We start from the raw sequence: 14282 nt of genomic DNA on the forward strand, positions 1-14282 counted from the left end.
CTTTATCATCAACAGGTAATAAGCCATTTCTGTGTCCCACAAATGTCTTGCCTATTTTTCCCCACACTTTCCTTCCCTATACTCTTTCCTTCTCTCACCCTCCTTCTACACTGTCTCCAGAATCTATAACTATTTTCACTGCTTCATGTCCCCTAATCTTTCAATCTCTAACATAAAGTGTGGAGAGTCAATATATTAAGTAGAGACATACAATATCTTTGTTTTATAGCCTGGCTTGCTTCACTCAGCAATAAATTTTCCATATAGGACCACTTTCTATGAAATGCCAGGGTCTTGTTGTTCTTTATGGCTGAATAATATTCCATAGAGTATATGTGCCACAATTTTAATCCATTCATCTGTATGTGGACATTAGGGTTGGTTTCACATCTTAGCAATTGTGAAAAATGCCAATAAACATTGATGTGCAAGTGCTTTTCTGACTGAGCATGCTTCTGAATTGGGTAGATACCTGGAAGTGGGATTGCTGGATCGTATTGTAGTTATATTTGTAGATCTTTGAGGAAATTTATATTGTTTTCCACAGTGGCTGGACCAATTTACATTCCCACCAACAGTGTAGGAGAGTTCTCCTTTCACCACAACCCCACCAACACTTGTCACTTTCTGTATTTTTAACCCACCAACACTTGTCACTTTTTGTATTTTTAACCTTTGTTATTCTGACAAGGGTTAGGTGGTATCTCATTGTGGTTTTAATCTGTATCTTCCTTATGATGAGAGATGTTCAGCATTTCCTCATCTGCTTTATGGCTGTTCATATGTCTTCTTTAGAAATATTTTTGTTCAATTCATTTTCCCATCTTTTAATTAGGTTGATCATTTTTTTAGGGTAAACCACATGAATTCCCTATGTATTCTTGTTATCAGTCCCTTATCTGAGGCACAGTTTATAAACATTTTCTCCCATTCCAGGAGTTGTCAATTCACACTAATTACTGTGTCCTTTACTGTGCAGAAACTTCTTAATCTGATATAATCCCACTTGTCTATTTTGGGGATTATTGCCTGTGCTTTTGGAGTGTTATTTAAGAAGTCTTTGCCTACCCCAAAGTCTCCCAGAGTTTCCCAGTATTTTCCACCAGTTGTTTTATAGTTTGAGGACTTTGTTTCAGATCTTTGATCCATTTTCAGTTGATTTTTGTTAATGGTGAAAGATGGGGATTCAGCTTCATGTTTCTGCAGGTAGATATTCAGTTTCTCCAGCACCATTTGCTAAAGAGGTATCCTTTGTCAAAAATCATTTGCCTCTATGTTTGAGGTTTATTTCTGTGGTCTCTATTGTATTATATTATTCTACCTGTCTGTTATTGTGCCAATATCATGCTATTTTGATTATCACAACATTATAGTATATTGGGGGGTCAGAGAGTGAGATGCCACCCACTCCACTCGTCTTGCACAGGATTGCTTTGGCAATACAAGGTCTTTTATGATTCCAAACAAATACTGTGACTGTTTACTCTTCTGTGAAGAATGTCTCTGGCACTTTGATTGGGATTGTGTTAAATATATAGATTCATTTGTGTAGAATTGCCAATATGATTATATTAATTCTTCTGATCCAGGAACATGAGATGTCCTTTCATTTTTTTGGTGTCATTTTCAATATCTTTTGAAAGATTTTTAGGGAACCAGCAGTTAGCGTAATGGCTATGTCGCTGGACTCCCATGTAGTCGACCGCGGTTCGCGTCCCGGACCTGGTGGCTTAAAACCCATGCCGGGCGCGTGTGCGTGCGTGCCCAAGATCCCGAGAAGAGAATGGAGGAAAAGGGATTGCGGCATGGCCATCCCCTCTGGGGGGTGATTTCTCACTTTCTGTCTCTCTGTCTCTCTCTATCTGTCTGGCGAGCGCACGCGCCTTATAGTGAAAAACCTCTCAAAAAAAAAAAAAAGAGAAAAGAAAAGATTTTTTATAGTTTTCTTTGTAAATGTCTTGGACTTTTTTTAGTTAGGTTTATCCCTAAGTATGTTATACATTTTGTGGCTATGATAAAAAGGATTCATTTCTTCAGTTCTACCTTGTTTATCATGTTGTTTGTACATAGAAATGCTATAGATTTTTGGATGACAATTTTGTATCCTGACACTTGACTGTACTCATTTATTAATTCCAGAAGTTTATTCATGGAATCCTTTGGGTCTTCTAATTATATTATCACATCATCTGCAAACAAAGATATTTTCAACTCTTCTGTGCTTATTTTCTGATTGCATTGACTGAGTCTTCCAGCAGTATAATGAAAAGGAGTGAAGAAAGTGGGCTGGTATGTCTTGTGCCCATTTTTAGTGGAAAAGTTTTTAGTTTTTCCTCATTCAGTATAATGTTAGCTATAGGTTTTTCATATATGGCTTTTATTTTGTTGAAGAATGACCCTTCTATACCAATCTTGCTAAGAGTCTTAATCATTATGGGATGTTGTATTTTATCAAATGCTTTCTGTGTATCAATTGATATAATCATATGGTTTTTATCTTTGTTTCTGTTAATATGGTGTATTATGTTTGTGGGGTTTTGTATGTTGAACCACCCTTGCATCCCTGGAAGAAAGCCTACCTGGTTGTGATGAATAATCTTTTGTATATGTTGTTGGATACAAATTGCAAGTATCTTGTTGAGAATTTTTGCATCTATATTTCTCAGAATTATTGGTCTGTAGTTTTCCTTTTTTTTGTCATGTCTTCATCTTTTTTGGGAATAAAGATGATGGAGGCTTCAAAAAATGAATTTAGGAGGTTTCCTTACTTTGAGATATTTAGAAATAATTTAAATAGAATGGGGGTTAACTCTTCTTTAAAAGTTTTGTAGAATTCAGAAGAGAAACCATCTGGTCCTGGGTTTTTCTTTGTTGGGAGGTTATTTATTATTGATTAATCTCATGGCTTGTCATGGGTTTATTCAGGCTTTGTATATCCTCCTGATTAAATCTTGGTAGATTATATGCATCCATAAATTTGTCCATCTCCTGCATGTTATCTTGTTTGTTGGCATATAGTCATATATCATATATCTTCTGATGCTGTTTTGTATTTGCTGTGTCTGTTCTGATATTGCGTGTTTCATTACATATTTGATTTATCTGATTTCTTTCTTTCTTCTTTATTAATTTTGATAATGGTGTGTCAATCTTGTTAATCTTTTCAAAGAACCAGCTTGTGCTTTCATTTATTTTCTGTGTAGTACATTTATTTTCTCTTTCATTTATTTCTGCTCAGATCTTTATTAATTTTTTTCACGTGGCATTTTTTTTGCATTTTTTTAGTTATTGTTTTTCTAATTCCTTGAGACATGTTACGTTGTCTCTTTGCCACCTTTCTATCTTTTCCTTATGCACACTAATTGCTATGAAATTCCCCATTATCACTGCTTTTGCAATGTTCCATAGATTATGGAAACTCATGTACTCATTATCATCTGTTTCCATAAATTTTAAAATTTCATACTTAATTTCTTCAGTAGTTGAGAAGTCATTCAGAAGTAGGTTGTTTAGTTTACATGTGTTTGTGTATTTTCAAGGGTGTTTCTTGAAATTAATACAGTGTTTAATTCTATCATGGTCAGAGAAGATGCTAGATATCGTTTTTATGCCTTTGAATCTGTAAAGGCTTGATTTGTGTCCTATCGTATGGTCAATCTTTCAAAGGGTTCCACATAGAGGTGGGAAAAATGTATATTTTGTGGTCTTAGGGTAGAAAGTTCTATAGATGTCTTTCAAGTACATTTGATTTATATTATTGTTTAGGTCCTGTATCTTTTGGCTTATTTTTTGTCTGGAAGATCTGTCTAAAGGAAATAATGGGGTGTTGAGTTTCCCAACAATTATAGTATTGCAATCTATCTCTTCTTTTAGTTCTCGCAGTCTTTCCTTCGTATATTAGGTACTCCTGAGTTGGGTACATAGATATTTATTAGCGTTGTGTCTTCTTAACGAATTAACTCATTTACTACTATATAATGCCCTTATTTGTTTCTTCTTACTGTTTTTGTCTTAAAGACTATTTTGTCTGAAATCAGTATTGCATTAGCTGAAGAATCTCTCCATAAGGCGAGCACCACCATGCCAGCCCAGAGAGTCCTGAAATTGGAATAAAAGTGCAGCAGCAGTGAGAGGTCACCTGAGTGGGATGGTCAGCCTTTGCATTCTCAGTGGCAGGTCTTACTCTTGTTGTTTGTTGGGGTCTTCTTAGAAAGCTTGGTTTCTTCAGGGATCTATTGCCCAGTGGGATTGCAGAGGGCTCTGGAGCTAAGCCTGTATGAGGCACCCAGGCTGCACCAGTGCCTAGAATGGGAACTGCAGTGGGAAACTTCATGTAGGAGTCAAGTCTACAAGAAAATGGACAAACTTTGCTTTTCCAAGATGTGCTGTGAGGCTCAGTGACTCAGTGGTGGGTATGACCCCATGTTGAACACTATTGTGTAGGAGCAGTATGAATCCCTGAGGTGGGTTGCAATGGCATTGTCAGGTTTACAGATTCTCGTTCACTGTATTTACTACATTCCTAGCTTATATTTTACATACTGCACTGAAAAATGTCACATCACATCTCCTACTCTATGATAGGTGTGCTGACATGAGTGAAATGTAAAACTACTTCATTTCTCTCTGGTGGCCTCTGACTCATGGACTCCAGGAGTCTGTCATGAAGGAAGAGGCTGTGATTATGGGCCCTGTACTACTCAGGCTGAGGTGCTATGACAAAAACACGACAAAACGGAGGTTGCATAAATGACAGGTTTATGTATCACCATCTGGATGGAGGTTGAAAGTCCAGGGTAAGGAAACTTTTTTCTAAGCAAATGAAGACAGACCCAAAAACCACATATTGTGTCATCCCATTTGCACACAATTCCAAAATGTGTAAATTCTAGAGATTGTTAATTAGTACTTACATAGGACTGGGACATAGATTGGAAATACAGAGGTGATGTCTAATGGATAAAGAGGTTTATTTTATTTTATTATTTTATTTTTGGTATGATGAAAATTTTCTGAAAGACGCTGTGGTACTGGTTGGGAACTCTATGAAGAACTGTGAAATATATACATTATATACATGTATATAATATATGTGGGCAAACATATGCCATGTGAATATCTTAATAAAACTTTTTAAGATGAGCTAAAGTAAATGTAGTAGAATGTTAAATTTGCCTATATCTAGGTAGCTATTAATTTTCTTTTTTTTTTTTTTTGAGAGGTTTTCGCTATAGGGCGCGTGCGCTCGGCAGACAGACAGAGAGAGACAGAGAGACAGAAAGCGAGAAATCACCCCCCCAGGGGGGATGGTCATGCTGCAATTCCTTCTCCTCCATTCTCCTCTTGGGATCTTGGGCATGCACACACACGCGCCCGGCGTGAGTTCTAAGCCACCGGGTCCGGGACGCAAACCGCGGTTGACTACGTGGGAGTCCAGCAACATAGCCATTATGCTAACTGCTGGTTCCTGGTAGCTACTAATTTTCATCCTATTTCTTTTTTCTACATGACTGAAAAATTCCTAATGAAATGATATCTTTTCTTTTTAAAAATAAAACAAAGTGGTGAATGTGAATGCAGGATGTCTGGTGTTGCACAGAAGAGATGTGGGCTCTGTGGGAAGCTCCCATTTAGGGCAGTGCAAGGAAGAGCATTGATTAGAGGAGGACAGGGCCTTCTCAGCTGGTTCTGAGGACACGTCTAAGGTCTCGGTGGGAAAACAGTGTGATTTGTGTTTCTGAGGCACTGCCTAAGTACTTTCTGAAGGAGAACAGCCTGCTAGCTCGGTGTCAGTTCAAGTAGACATGTTGCAAGTGGGTGGGTCAAGTTATCATGGCTAATTTCTACATCTATATTGATTGTGACCCTTGTAGCCCTATCTTTGTGTTTGAGATTTCTATGCTGCTGATGTTTGCTCTCAGAGAACATCTGTTACACTTCTGAGTGCTTTTAAAAATTCACTCAAAACAAGGTCTTTGGAATGAACTAAGACATTACAAAACACATTCCAAGGAAGTTCTTGGTGAGGAAGGTGGAATCCATCTTATCTCAGAGGACTGAGATAAGACTAGGAGCTGAAGCATCACCTAGAACAGCCTTAATTCAGATACATTAGACGGAAATGAGCTCAAAGAGCACAGGTGTGCACACAAAGCATCCTCAGTGACATCACACCCACAAATCAAGAAAATTGCATGTGGCATGGTGATTAAGGCCCTGGACTCCCATGTGGCTGATCATGGTTTGAGTTCTCGGCCAGTGGCTTGCTTTCTCACTTTCCCTTTCTCTCTGTGTCTGTGTCTCTCTGGTCAAATTAAATAATAATGATGAATAAAATTAAATAAAATAGTTCTTTTTTTAAAAAAAAAGAAAACTGTATATTAAATTCCCCACAAAGATGCACTGGGGCACAGGTGACTCTTGAGAGCCAGTCAGTGTGAGGGTCCTGAGAGGTAATGGGGGCTCCCAAGTGGGGATGTCCCAGGCTTCCTCATTCCTCGTTCACCAACTGGACACAGTACTTGAGATGGTTGCACAAGGGTTTCACAGGCTGTGCCTTCTATTCAGATTACTGGCACTTGACTGAACAATTCCTACGAGACTATGCCCAGTGCTGGCAATGGCTGACAGCTGAACAAACCTGGGGCAAGACTGATGGTTTGTTGGCAGCATGGCCAGGATGAGACTGTCACCAATACTGTCCAGTTCAGAGACCTGGAGAACATCAGGAACTCTGAAGCTCACTAACAGGGCAGCAAAAATAGGGTGGCCACATGGATCTAGACCAGCCTTCATGCTCCTGGTGGCAGGTCTCACTAGTGTTGCCAGCTGGAGTCTCCTTGGAAAGCTTGGCTTTCTCTTGGAGATCTGCTTCCCACTGGGGTTGGGACAGGGCTCTGGAGTTGAGCCTTCCTGAGACACCCAGGATGCACCAGCACCTGGAGCGTGGCCGGCACTTGGCCATCTGACCTATGGAGTGTAATGTTCCCAAGTATAATGGATGTGGTGTTTTCCCGCAAGGTTTGATGTGAAGCTCAGTGAGTTAGCAAGGGCTTCGAGTACACATTGGGGACTCGCTGTGTATGAGCACCATGAGTTGCTGAGGTCGGATGCAATGACATTGTCAGGTTTATAGATCCTCAGTCACTGTGGTTACCATGTCCCTGGTTCTTATTTCACACTCTGCACTTGCAAATTGTCACATCTCTTCCCTTCTGTGATCTGTGTGTTGACATGAGTGTAATGTAAAACTGCTTCATTTCTTTGTGGTGGCCTCTGACTCAAGGACACCAGGTGCCCATCAGGAAGGAAGGGCCTGAGATGTGTGCCCTGTCTTGCTACAGCTGGGGTTCTATGACAGAAAATTACAGATAGCATGGTGGCATAAATGACAGAAGGCTATTTGTCCTTGTCTGGAGGCAGGAGTCCAGGGTAAGTTTCCAGCATGGTCAGGTTCTAGTGAGGGCTCTCTTCCTGGCTCAAAATGGCTGCCTTCTCACTGTGTCCTCACAGGTAGAGAGACAGAGAGAGCTTTGGTTCCTTCATCTGCTCAAAGGGGCTTGATCTGCCCTAGGGCTGCCCCCTCATGTCCTCCTGTCACCTAGTTATGTCCCAGGGCCTCACCTCCAAATGCCATCACAGGGGCTTAGGGCTTTAGCATGAGCACGGTGGGGACACGACCTTTAGTCTGCATCAGTCGACCGCACGGTGCAAACCCAGGGGCAGGTTGTAGGGTATACATGGGGCAAAGGGGGAGGAAGATTAGTCTCTGCCTCTTCCTGGAAACCCATCAGCAGCACCAGGACAGCAGGGCAGATGGCAGGCAGGGGTGGGGACAGGCTCTGCAGTACTAAGCCCCAAGGAGCCACAGGATGATGTCATTCTGAACAAGGCTCAGACACACAGTCATGGACCTAGTTCTCCCCAAATAACTCATGCCACAATCCTACATTTTGAGCGAGGCCACGCCACTCTATTTCCCAAGGAAGGACCCAGATGGAGACAGGGCTTATGACCTGCTCCTATGACCACATGGAGCATGTAGTCCTTGTTCTGGTCTTCACTCCCCACTTTCCTGCAAGTGTGGGTTGAGCTGGGTACAGCACATTGCTGGTGTGTGCAGTGTGGATGCTGACCTTCTAGGACCTGCAGGGTGTGCGTTTCCAAGACTAGGATACTGGAAGCCAGACCTTCCCAGTCCCCCACCATCCAGGAAGAGCCCAAGGTGCTTTGAGGGTCCTTTCAGCCTTTCTCTCTGGCCGCTTCTGGGGAAGCAGGAAGAGAAGCTCCCCTGAGAAAAGTGCTAGGGCTAGGTTAAAGGTCAGAAAATTGGTTGCTAGTCCAGAAGTCAAAGACGCCCAAGAACCTAAGCATCAAAAGGTACTTAAGGGATCAGAGAACGAGGAATACTCAGAAGTTCCCTAAGCCTGTGAAGTTCCTGAGGAAGACGAGGAAGTGTGTGTGGGGATGTCAGAGTCTGTCACTCCCAGCAGTGTAAGAGAGCCAAAAAATGTGCAGAGAAGCCCTCGATCTGTCACTTGGGCTGCCAGAGCCTGGCTCCTCCCAGTCCTGCATCCTCACTGTCCTCCCTCCACTGAGCCAAACAGCCATGAGTGCAGAGGGCAGCACCTGAGAGAATTTCCAACAAAACCATTTTTATTCTATGTACATACAAGGACCAACTAGAGGTTCTGCCTCCCGACCCCCCTAAACACTTCTGCACCCCCAAACATATACCCCACTCATGCCCACCCACCAAATCTAAGGAACAACTAGGTTATTAGGATTGGGGGCTCCCTTGGTCCCTTTGAGGTGCAGCCTGAATACAGCACAACACCTAGTCCAGGCCCTTCCCGAAGATGGCCAGCAGAGACCCCGCACACCCCTACTGGCCGCAGAGCTGCTTCTTCATTTGCCCTGAGGCCAATGCATTCCACTTCCTCTTCTGAGGCTGTGAGGGTGCAGCCAGTCACAGAATCAGGGCTTGCCCTGCAGAAATCCCAAACTCAGGACTCACTTTCAGCTTCTTACTACTAGGGATGGAACCTCCAATGACATCTCGCTTCTTTGACTTGGAAGGCAGATGGGTAGCTGAGCTCAGGCTTCTTCTGTGTGCAGATCGGGCCTTGGTTGCTCCCCGGGGCCTGCAACCTCCAGGATGGAGATGGCCTGCGGTGGGCGCAGGGCTCAGGGCTGGCACCCAGGGCAGCAGGCTGTGCGGGGAGGCCATGAAGAAGGCCAGGCTGGGGAGCTGCTCTTCGTCCTCACTGGACCCATCTGCTGGCCAGCACATCCTCCTGACTGGCGAGGTGCCTACACCGCCTGAGGCTCCCCTGGTCCCCAGGCAAGGGTGAGAGAGTCCGTGTCCCTGGCGTGGAGAGGCTGGCCCAGTGGTGCTTAGTGGGAGTGGCCCCACACGCCCTGGGAAGATATCAGTGTCCTTAGGCCAGAGAAGGTCAGCATCTCCCCTGTGGTGTTCCTCAGAGTCCTGGGAAGCCTTCTTTGGGAGGTGGGTCTCCAAGCTGATCCTGTCATAGGGGCCATGGTCGTGTCTCTCTGAATCTGGGCTGGTCACAGGCTTATAATTACTGGACCCCAATATAGGTGCTCCAGGACCTGGGGCTGCCTCCTCACCCCTGTCCTCCTTCAGGGCCCGGAGGCGCTTCTCCACCAGCTGGGAGGAAGGAGAGTGGATATGAGTTCCTCTGTGCCAGGTGTCAGGAGGGGAGGGGAGTAGTAGAGTGACTTAGGGGAGACAGGGAAGCTGAGAGGTCCCTGGTGTTTTTGTCACCCTGATCTACCTGGTGACCCTCCCCCCTGATTTCCCAGGTGTCCCACGCTCCCTGGTCTACCCAGTGTCTTGGCCTCCCTGGTCTACCTGGGCTCCATCCCCCTGTCCACTGTGCTGTCCCGCTCTCCTTTTTCTGCCTGGTGTCCCTCTGTCCTCTGGTACCTGATCTGGGGTGAGCCTGTCCTCCTGCTCCAGCTCCTCCATTAGAGCCAAGAGATCCATCCCTGGTTTTGGGGAGAGCAGTTCTGCCAGGAATTGGGGGTGAAGGACGGCCTCCACCTAGGGTGGAAGGAAGAGAGCTGTCGGGACCTAGGAAGGAGAAGCCTGGGGCCCAGGGACCAGGAAGACAGGCAGAAAGCACCCCTATCCCATCCCCACACACACTGCCAGGTGACTGTAAATAATGGAGTCCACCTCTTACGCACACAAACTCACACAAACACACACATACAAACATGTGCAGACTGGCACACAGATATTTACATGTAAACACAAAAAGAACCACTGATATATGTACATGTAACATATACATGTATGTGGCCATACAGAGAATTTCACAGAAATGTAAATCACACACACACCCACATACACACTGACACATATGGAAACTACAATAGCACTACCATCCCCATAACCCTGACTCACAGAGACACATACTACAGACACATATGGTAAATCACACACTGAACAAAAGAACACTTAACATACAGAAACATTGAAGACAAAGGAACACAACAAGCTCACACACTCATGGAGAGACAAAGTATTGCACAGACACACCTGGTACCACTCACACATTAACCACAAACACAATCACAGGAACTCTTAGACACACAGAGCAGCCAAAGTAACATACAGATAGACACTCACATACATACACATAGCAGCCACAGTAACACACAGACAGACACATAGACGACCACAGTAGCATGTAGACACACATCTACATGCACAAACATAGACAACCATAGTAGCATAGAAACATGCACCCACATACATGCACACCGATAATCACAGTTGCATACACACATACACCTACATACATATACACATTGCACCTCAGAACGATACAGAATACACCCACATGCACACAGACACTCACTCCCCAGTCAGGAGCTAAGCAGTACAGCTGAGTTACTAGGCCTGGGGGGGCTCCCCAGAACATGCCGACACACTGACACATATGGAAACTACAATAGCACTACCATCCCCATAACCCTGACTCACAGAGACACATACTACAGACACATATGGTAAATCACACACTGAACAAAAGAACACTTAACATACAGAAACATTGAAGACAAAGGAACACAACAAGCTCACACACTCATGGAGAGACAAAGTATTGCACAGACACACCTGGTACCACTCACACATTAACCACAAACACAATCACAGGAACTCTTAGACACACAGAGCAGCCAAAGTAACATACAGATAGACACTCACATACATACACATAGCAGCCACAGTAACACACAGACAGACACATAGACGACCACAGTAGCATGTAGACACACATCTACATGCACAAACATAGACAACCATAGTAGCATAGAAACATGCACCCACATACATGCACACCGATAATCACAGTTGCATACACACATACACCTACATACATATACACATTGCACCTCAGAATGATACAGAATACACCCACATGCACACAGACACTCACTCCCCAGTCAGGAGCTAAGCAGTACAGCTGAGTTACTAGGCCTGGGGGGCTCCCCAGAACATGCCGACACCAGCACCCAGGACAGCCCACCTTGGTGACAAATTCCCCCTGGGAGCACAACTCTTCCATGTAGCTCAGGAGCCCCAGGTCGGGGAATGCCCCATCCTCCTGTCCGGGCTGGACGGCATCCTGTGCCCACTGGCCACCATATCCCAGCAGCCCCTCCATGATGTCCACATACTCCTGCATGACTTCAGGCGGGATGTCCTTTGGCCCCTTGGGGTCTGGCCTCTGAGAGGCTCTGGATGGTGACAGGTGGCTGGGTGTGGCCTCGAGGCAGGCCTTCCTGGGGACACTGCACCCTAGGAGGAGAGAGAAGGACCAGCATGTGGCAGGGGGCTCCAGCTGTCACTCCCACCACATTGGGACTTGGACAGGATGCAAAGGATAGGAGGTGGGACTGGGCTGGACCCCAGGACCCATGAGGGGTGGACATCTACGTGAGGGGCAGGTGGGAGGGAGTTTGGAGCCATCCCTGGCCCAGATTCTCTCCCCATCGGGCCCCTTCCTGGTCAGGCTGTTTGTTGAGTCCTTGGAGAACGAGAAGAGAGTAGCTGAGACCCATGCCCAGGCCAGTCCTCACTTCATGGCCTTGGGCAGTCAAGACCCCAAGATCCCAGTGTGCTCCTTGCTTGCAAGGGCAAATGCCCTCTTTAGTGAACAGTAGGGGACATGGGGACAGGGGCCTCCTCAGACCCTGGGCCTTGGACCTTTTCCAGGCTACTGTCAGCATGTGGGTACATACCTTGTTCCTGGATAACCTCGGGGATCAGGAGCCCTGGGGGGTCAGGCTTTGGTGGGGCCACAGGAGGCAGGTACTGGGAGCCATTCAGCTCCTGCAGCTGCTGAATCTGCATCTCCTCCTCAGCCTCGAACTCCATGAACCTGTGGGGAGGAAGGCCAACCCCTGCTGAGTGGGAAGCCAGGCCCTGACACAGCACCAGGCGGCAGGGAGGGGAGGACATGCCTGGAGTGGGCTGCACAGACCCTAACAGCGCCAGGTTAGGAGGGAGATTCCCAGGTCTTAACCACAGTTTGGGCACACTCTTTTTTTCCTGGCATGTGCAGTGCACATGGCAAGGCCATGGTTTTGAACCAACTCAGCCTGTGCCCTAGGCAGGGTCCTCAGGTCTTTCTAGTTCCTGACCAGAATCACACAAGGGGGCCAAAGGCCTGGAGGTGTATTAGGGATGAGATTTATGTGGATAAACCAGGGACCCATGCCTAGATACAGGACTGAGGCTATACTGTGAGCCCTAGAGGAGAGAAAAAAGAGGAAGGCTGACTGAGAGGAGACTTGTTTCCTCTGAGGCTGTGCCTTATTTGGTATTTGAACAGAGGGGACTGCTATGGAGCAGGGCAGGCAGGCAGGTATGCACTCGGTGTCTGAGAAACTGGCTTCCCCTGACCAACATCTTCCACTCCAGCCCTTCTGGGGTGTCAGATGCCAAATAGAGTCACCAGGTCCAGGAAAACAGTAGGCTGGAGGTTTGAGTTGACCCCTATCCTAGTAGTGACCTAATTGGAAAGCCCTGCCTCCTTCTCCTACTGCTAACTGTCTGTATTCAGGTAGGGATAGACCAAGACCAGAAATGAGTTGGGCCCATGAAGACACTGGAACAGAAAAATCGTAGCCTTAATGTGGTAGGGGCAGGGGCTGAGCATCCCAGGCCTCTGCTACTCCCCAAACTCCTCATGGACTTGTTTCAAAAGCCCCCCCCAAGACCCCCATGTCACCCATCTTCACCCACCACACGGCCCCGTTGCCCAGGACCCCAGACTCACTTGGCCGCCATCTCATAGTATTTCCTGCGGTCAAAGGAGCTTGTGCGCTGCCATTCCTGCATGGCCTGGGACAGGCCCTCTTCCAGCGACATGGTAGGCGTCAGGCAGGACAGGGACCGGAGCACTGGGCTGTAAGTGTCGGGGGTTAGAACATTCTAAAGTCCCACCCCACCCCCAGCTAACTCACCCACACACACCTCCCTTGCCCTGGGCCTCATCCCTTCTGTGCTCCTTGGACCCTAGCATCTCCTCGTCAGCACCAGTCACTGCAGATGGCCTTTGATGTCCATGAGTCCCAAGTGTCTGCATCTCTGTGCTCAATGTAGTGTTCCCCAAATTCCCGTGCTGAAGGGGCATTCTCCAATGTGATCTTTCGGGTTCATTGGGAGGTGCTAGGATTGTTTTCTCCTGTACATATTACATGGGGTTTATTGACAGAGATTGGTTGTGCCAGATGGGTGAGGGTCAGTTTAGGTCAGTCACCTGACCGTGCACCATGACTGGAGGGACGTTAGGATTGCAAAGAAGGTAGCTCTGCCCAGCAGATGTCATCCCCCTCTGAACCTGTCCCCAGGCTCCCCCACTGACTTCACCTCCTCATCCATCCCTGTCTTCTTTCTATGGGTGAGCGCAAAGAGAAGTCCCACTCCCCTGCAGCAGGTACTCACATGAAGAAGCAGGACAGAGCCTCGCCATCAGGACTCTGGGGCAGGTGGCTCCTGGCCAGGGTCTTGAAGCGCTGCCAGCGTTGGAAGTTTTTGTAAACACTCCTGGGGTTGCAGGAGTCGTCGAGCGAGGCCTTGGCCTGCGAGGCGTCCAGGTGGCCATCAGCAAAAGCCATTTGTGGCTGTGACCCAGTGGCCGCTGGGGCCGTGATGGGAGTGATCTGGGCCACCAGGGCTGGAGCTGGAGCTCCAGGTCTTCCTGGATGACCTTGGACACCTCGATGTTTGGAGCACGCGG

The 14282-nt window shown here is 46.5% G+C and overlaps 1 protein-coding gene across 1 annotated transcript in view; it reads right to left on the reverse strand.

Annotated features, from left to right (window-relative positions):
• Positions 1-6543: 6543 nt before the first annotated feature.
• Positions 6544-14282, reverse strand: part of LOC102491769 (NUT family member 2G) — a 14503-nt gene continuing 6764 nt past the window's right edge. Inside the window, exons 3-9 of the mRNA XM_027774984.1 lie at positions 13988-14124; positions 13320-13448; positions 12280-12419; positions 11565-11836; positions 9953-10069; positions 9017-9673; positions 6544-6714 (exon numbers count right to left, since the gene is read on the reverse strand). Coding sequence (XP_027630785.1) covers positions 6544-6714; positions 9017-9673; positions 9953-10069; positions 11565-11836; positions 12280-12419; positions 13320-13448; positions 13988-14124 — 1623 coding nt within the window. The remainder of the gene's footprint in view (positions 6715-9016; positions 9674-9952; positions 10070-11564; positions 11837-12279; positions 12420-13319; positions 13449-13987; positions 14125-14282) is intronic.

This window comes from Tupaia chinensis, unplaced genomic scaffold, assembly GCF_000334495.1.
Source record: "Tupaia chinensis unplaced genomic scaffold, TupChi_1.0 Scaffold000506_1, whole genome shotgun sequence".
In the NCBI taxonomy this organism is placed as follows: Eukaryota; Metazoa; Chordata; class Mammalia; order Scandentia; family Tupaiidae; genus Tupaia; species Tupaia belangeri.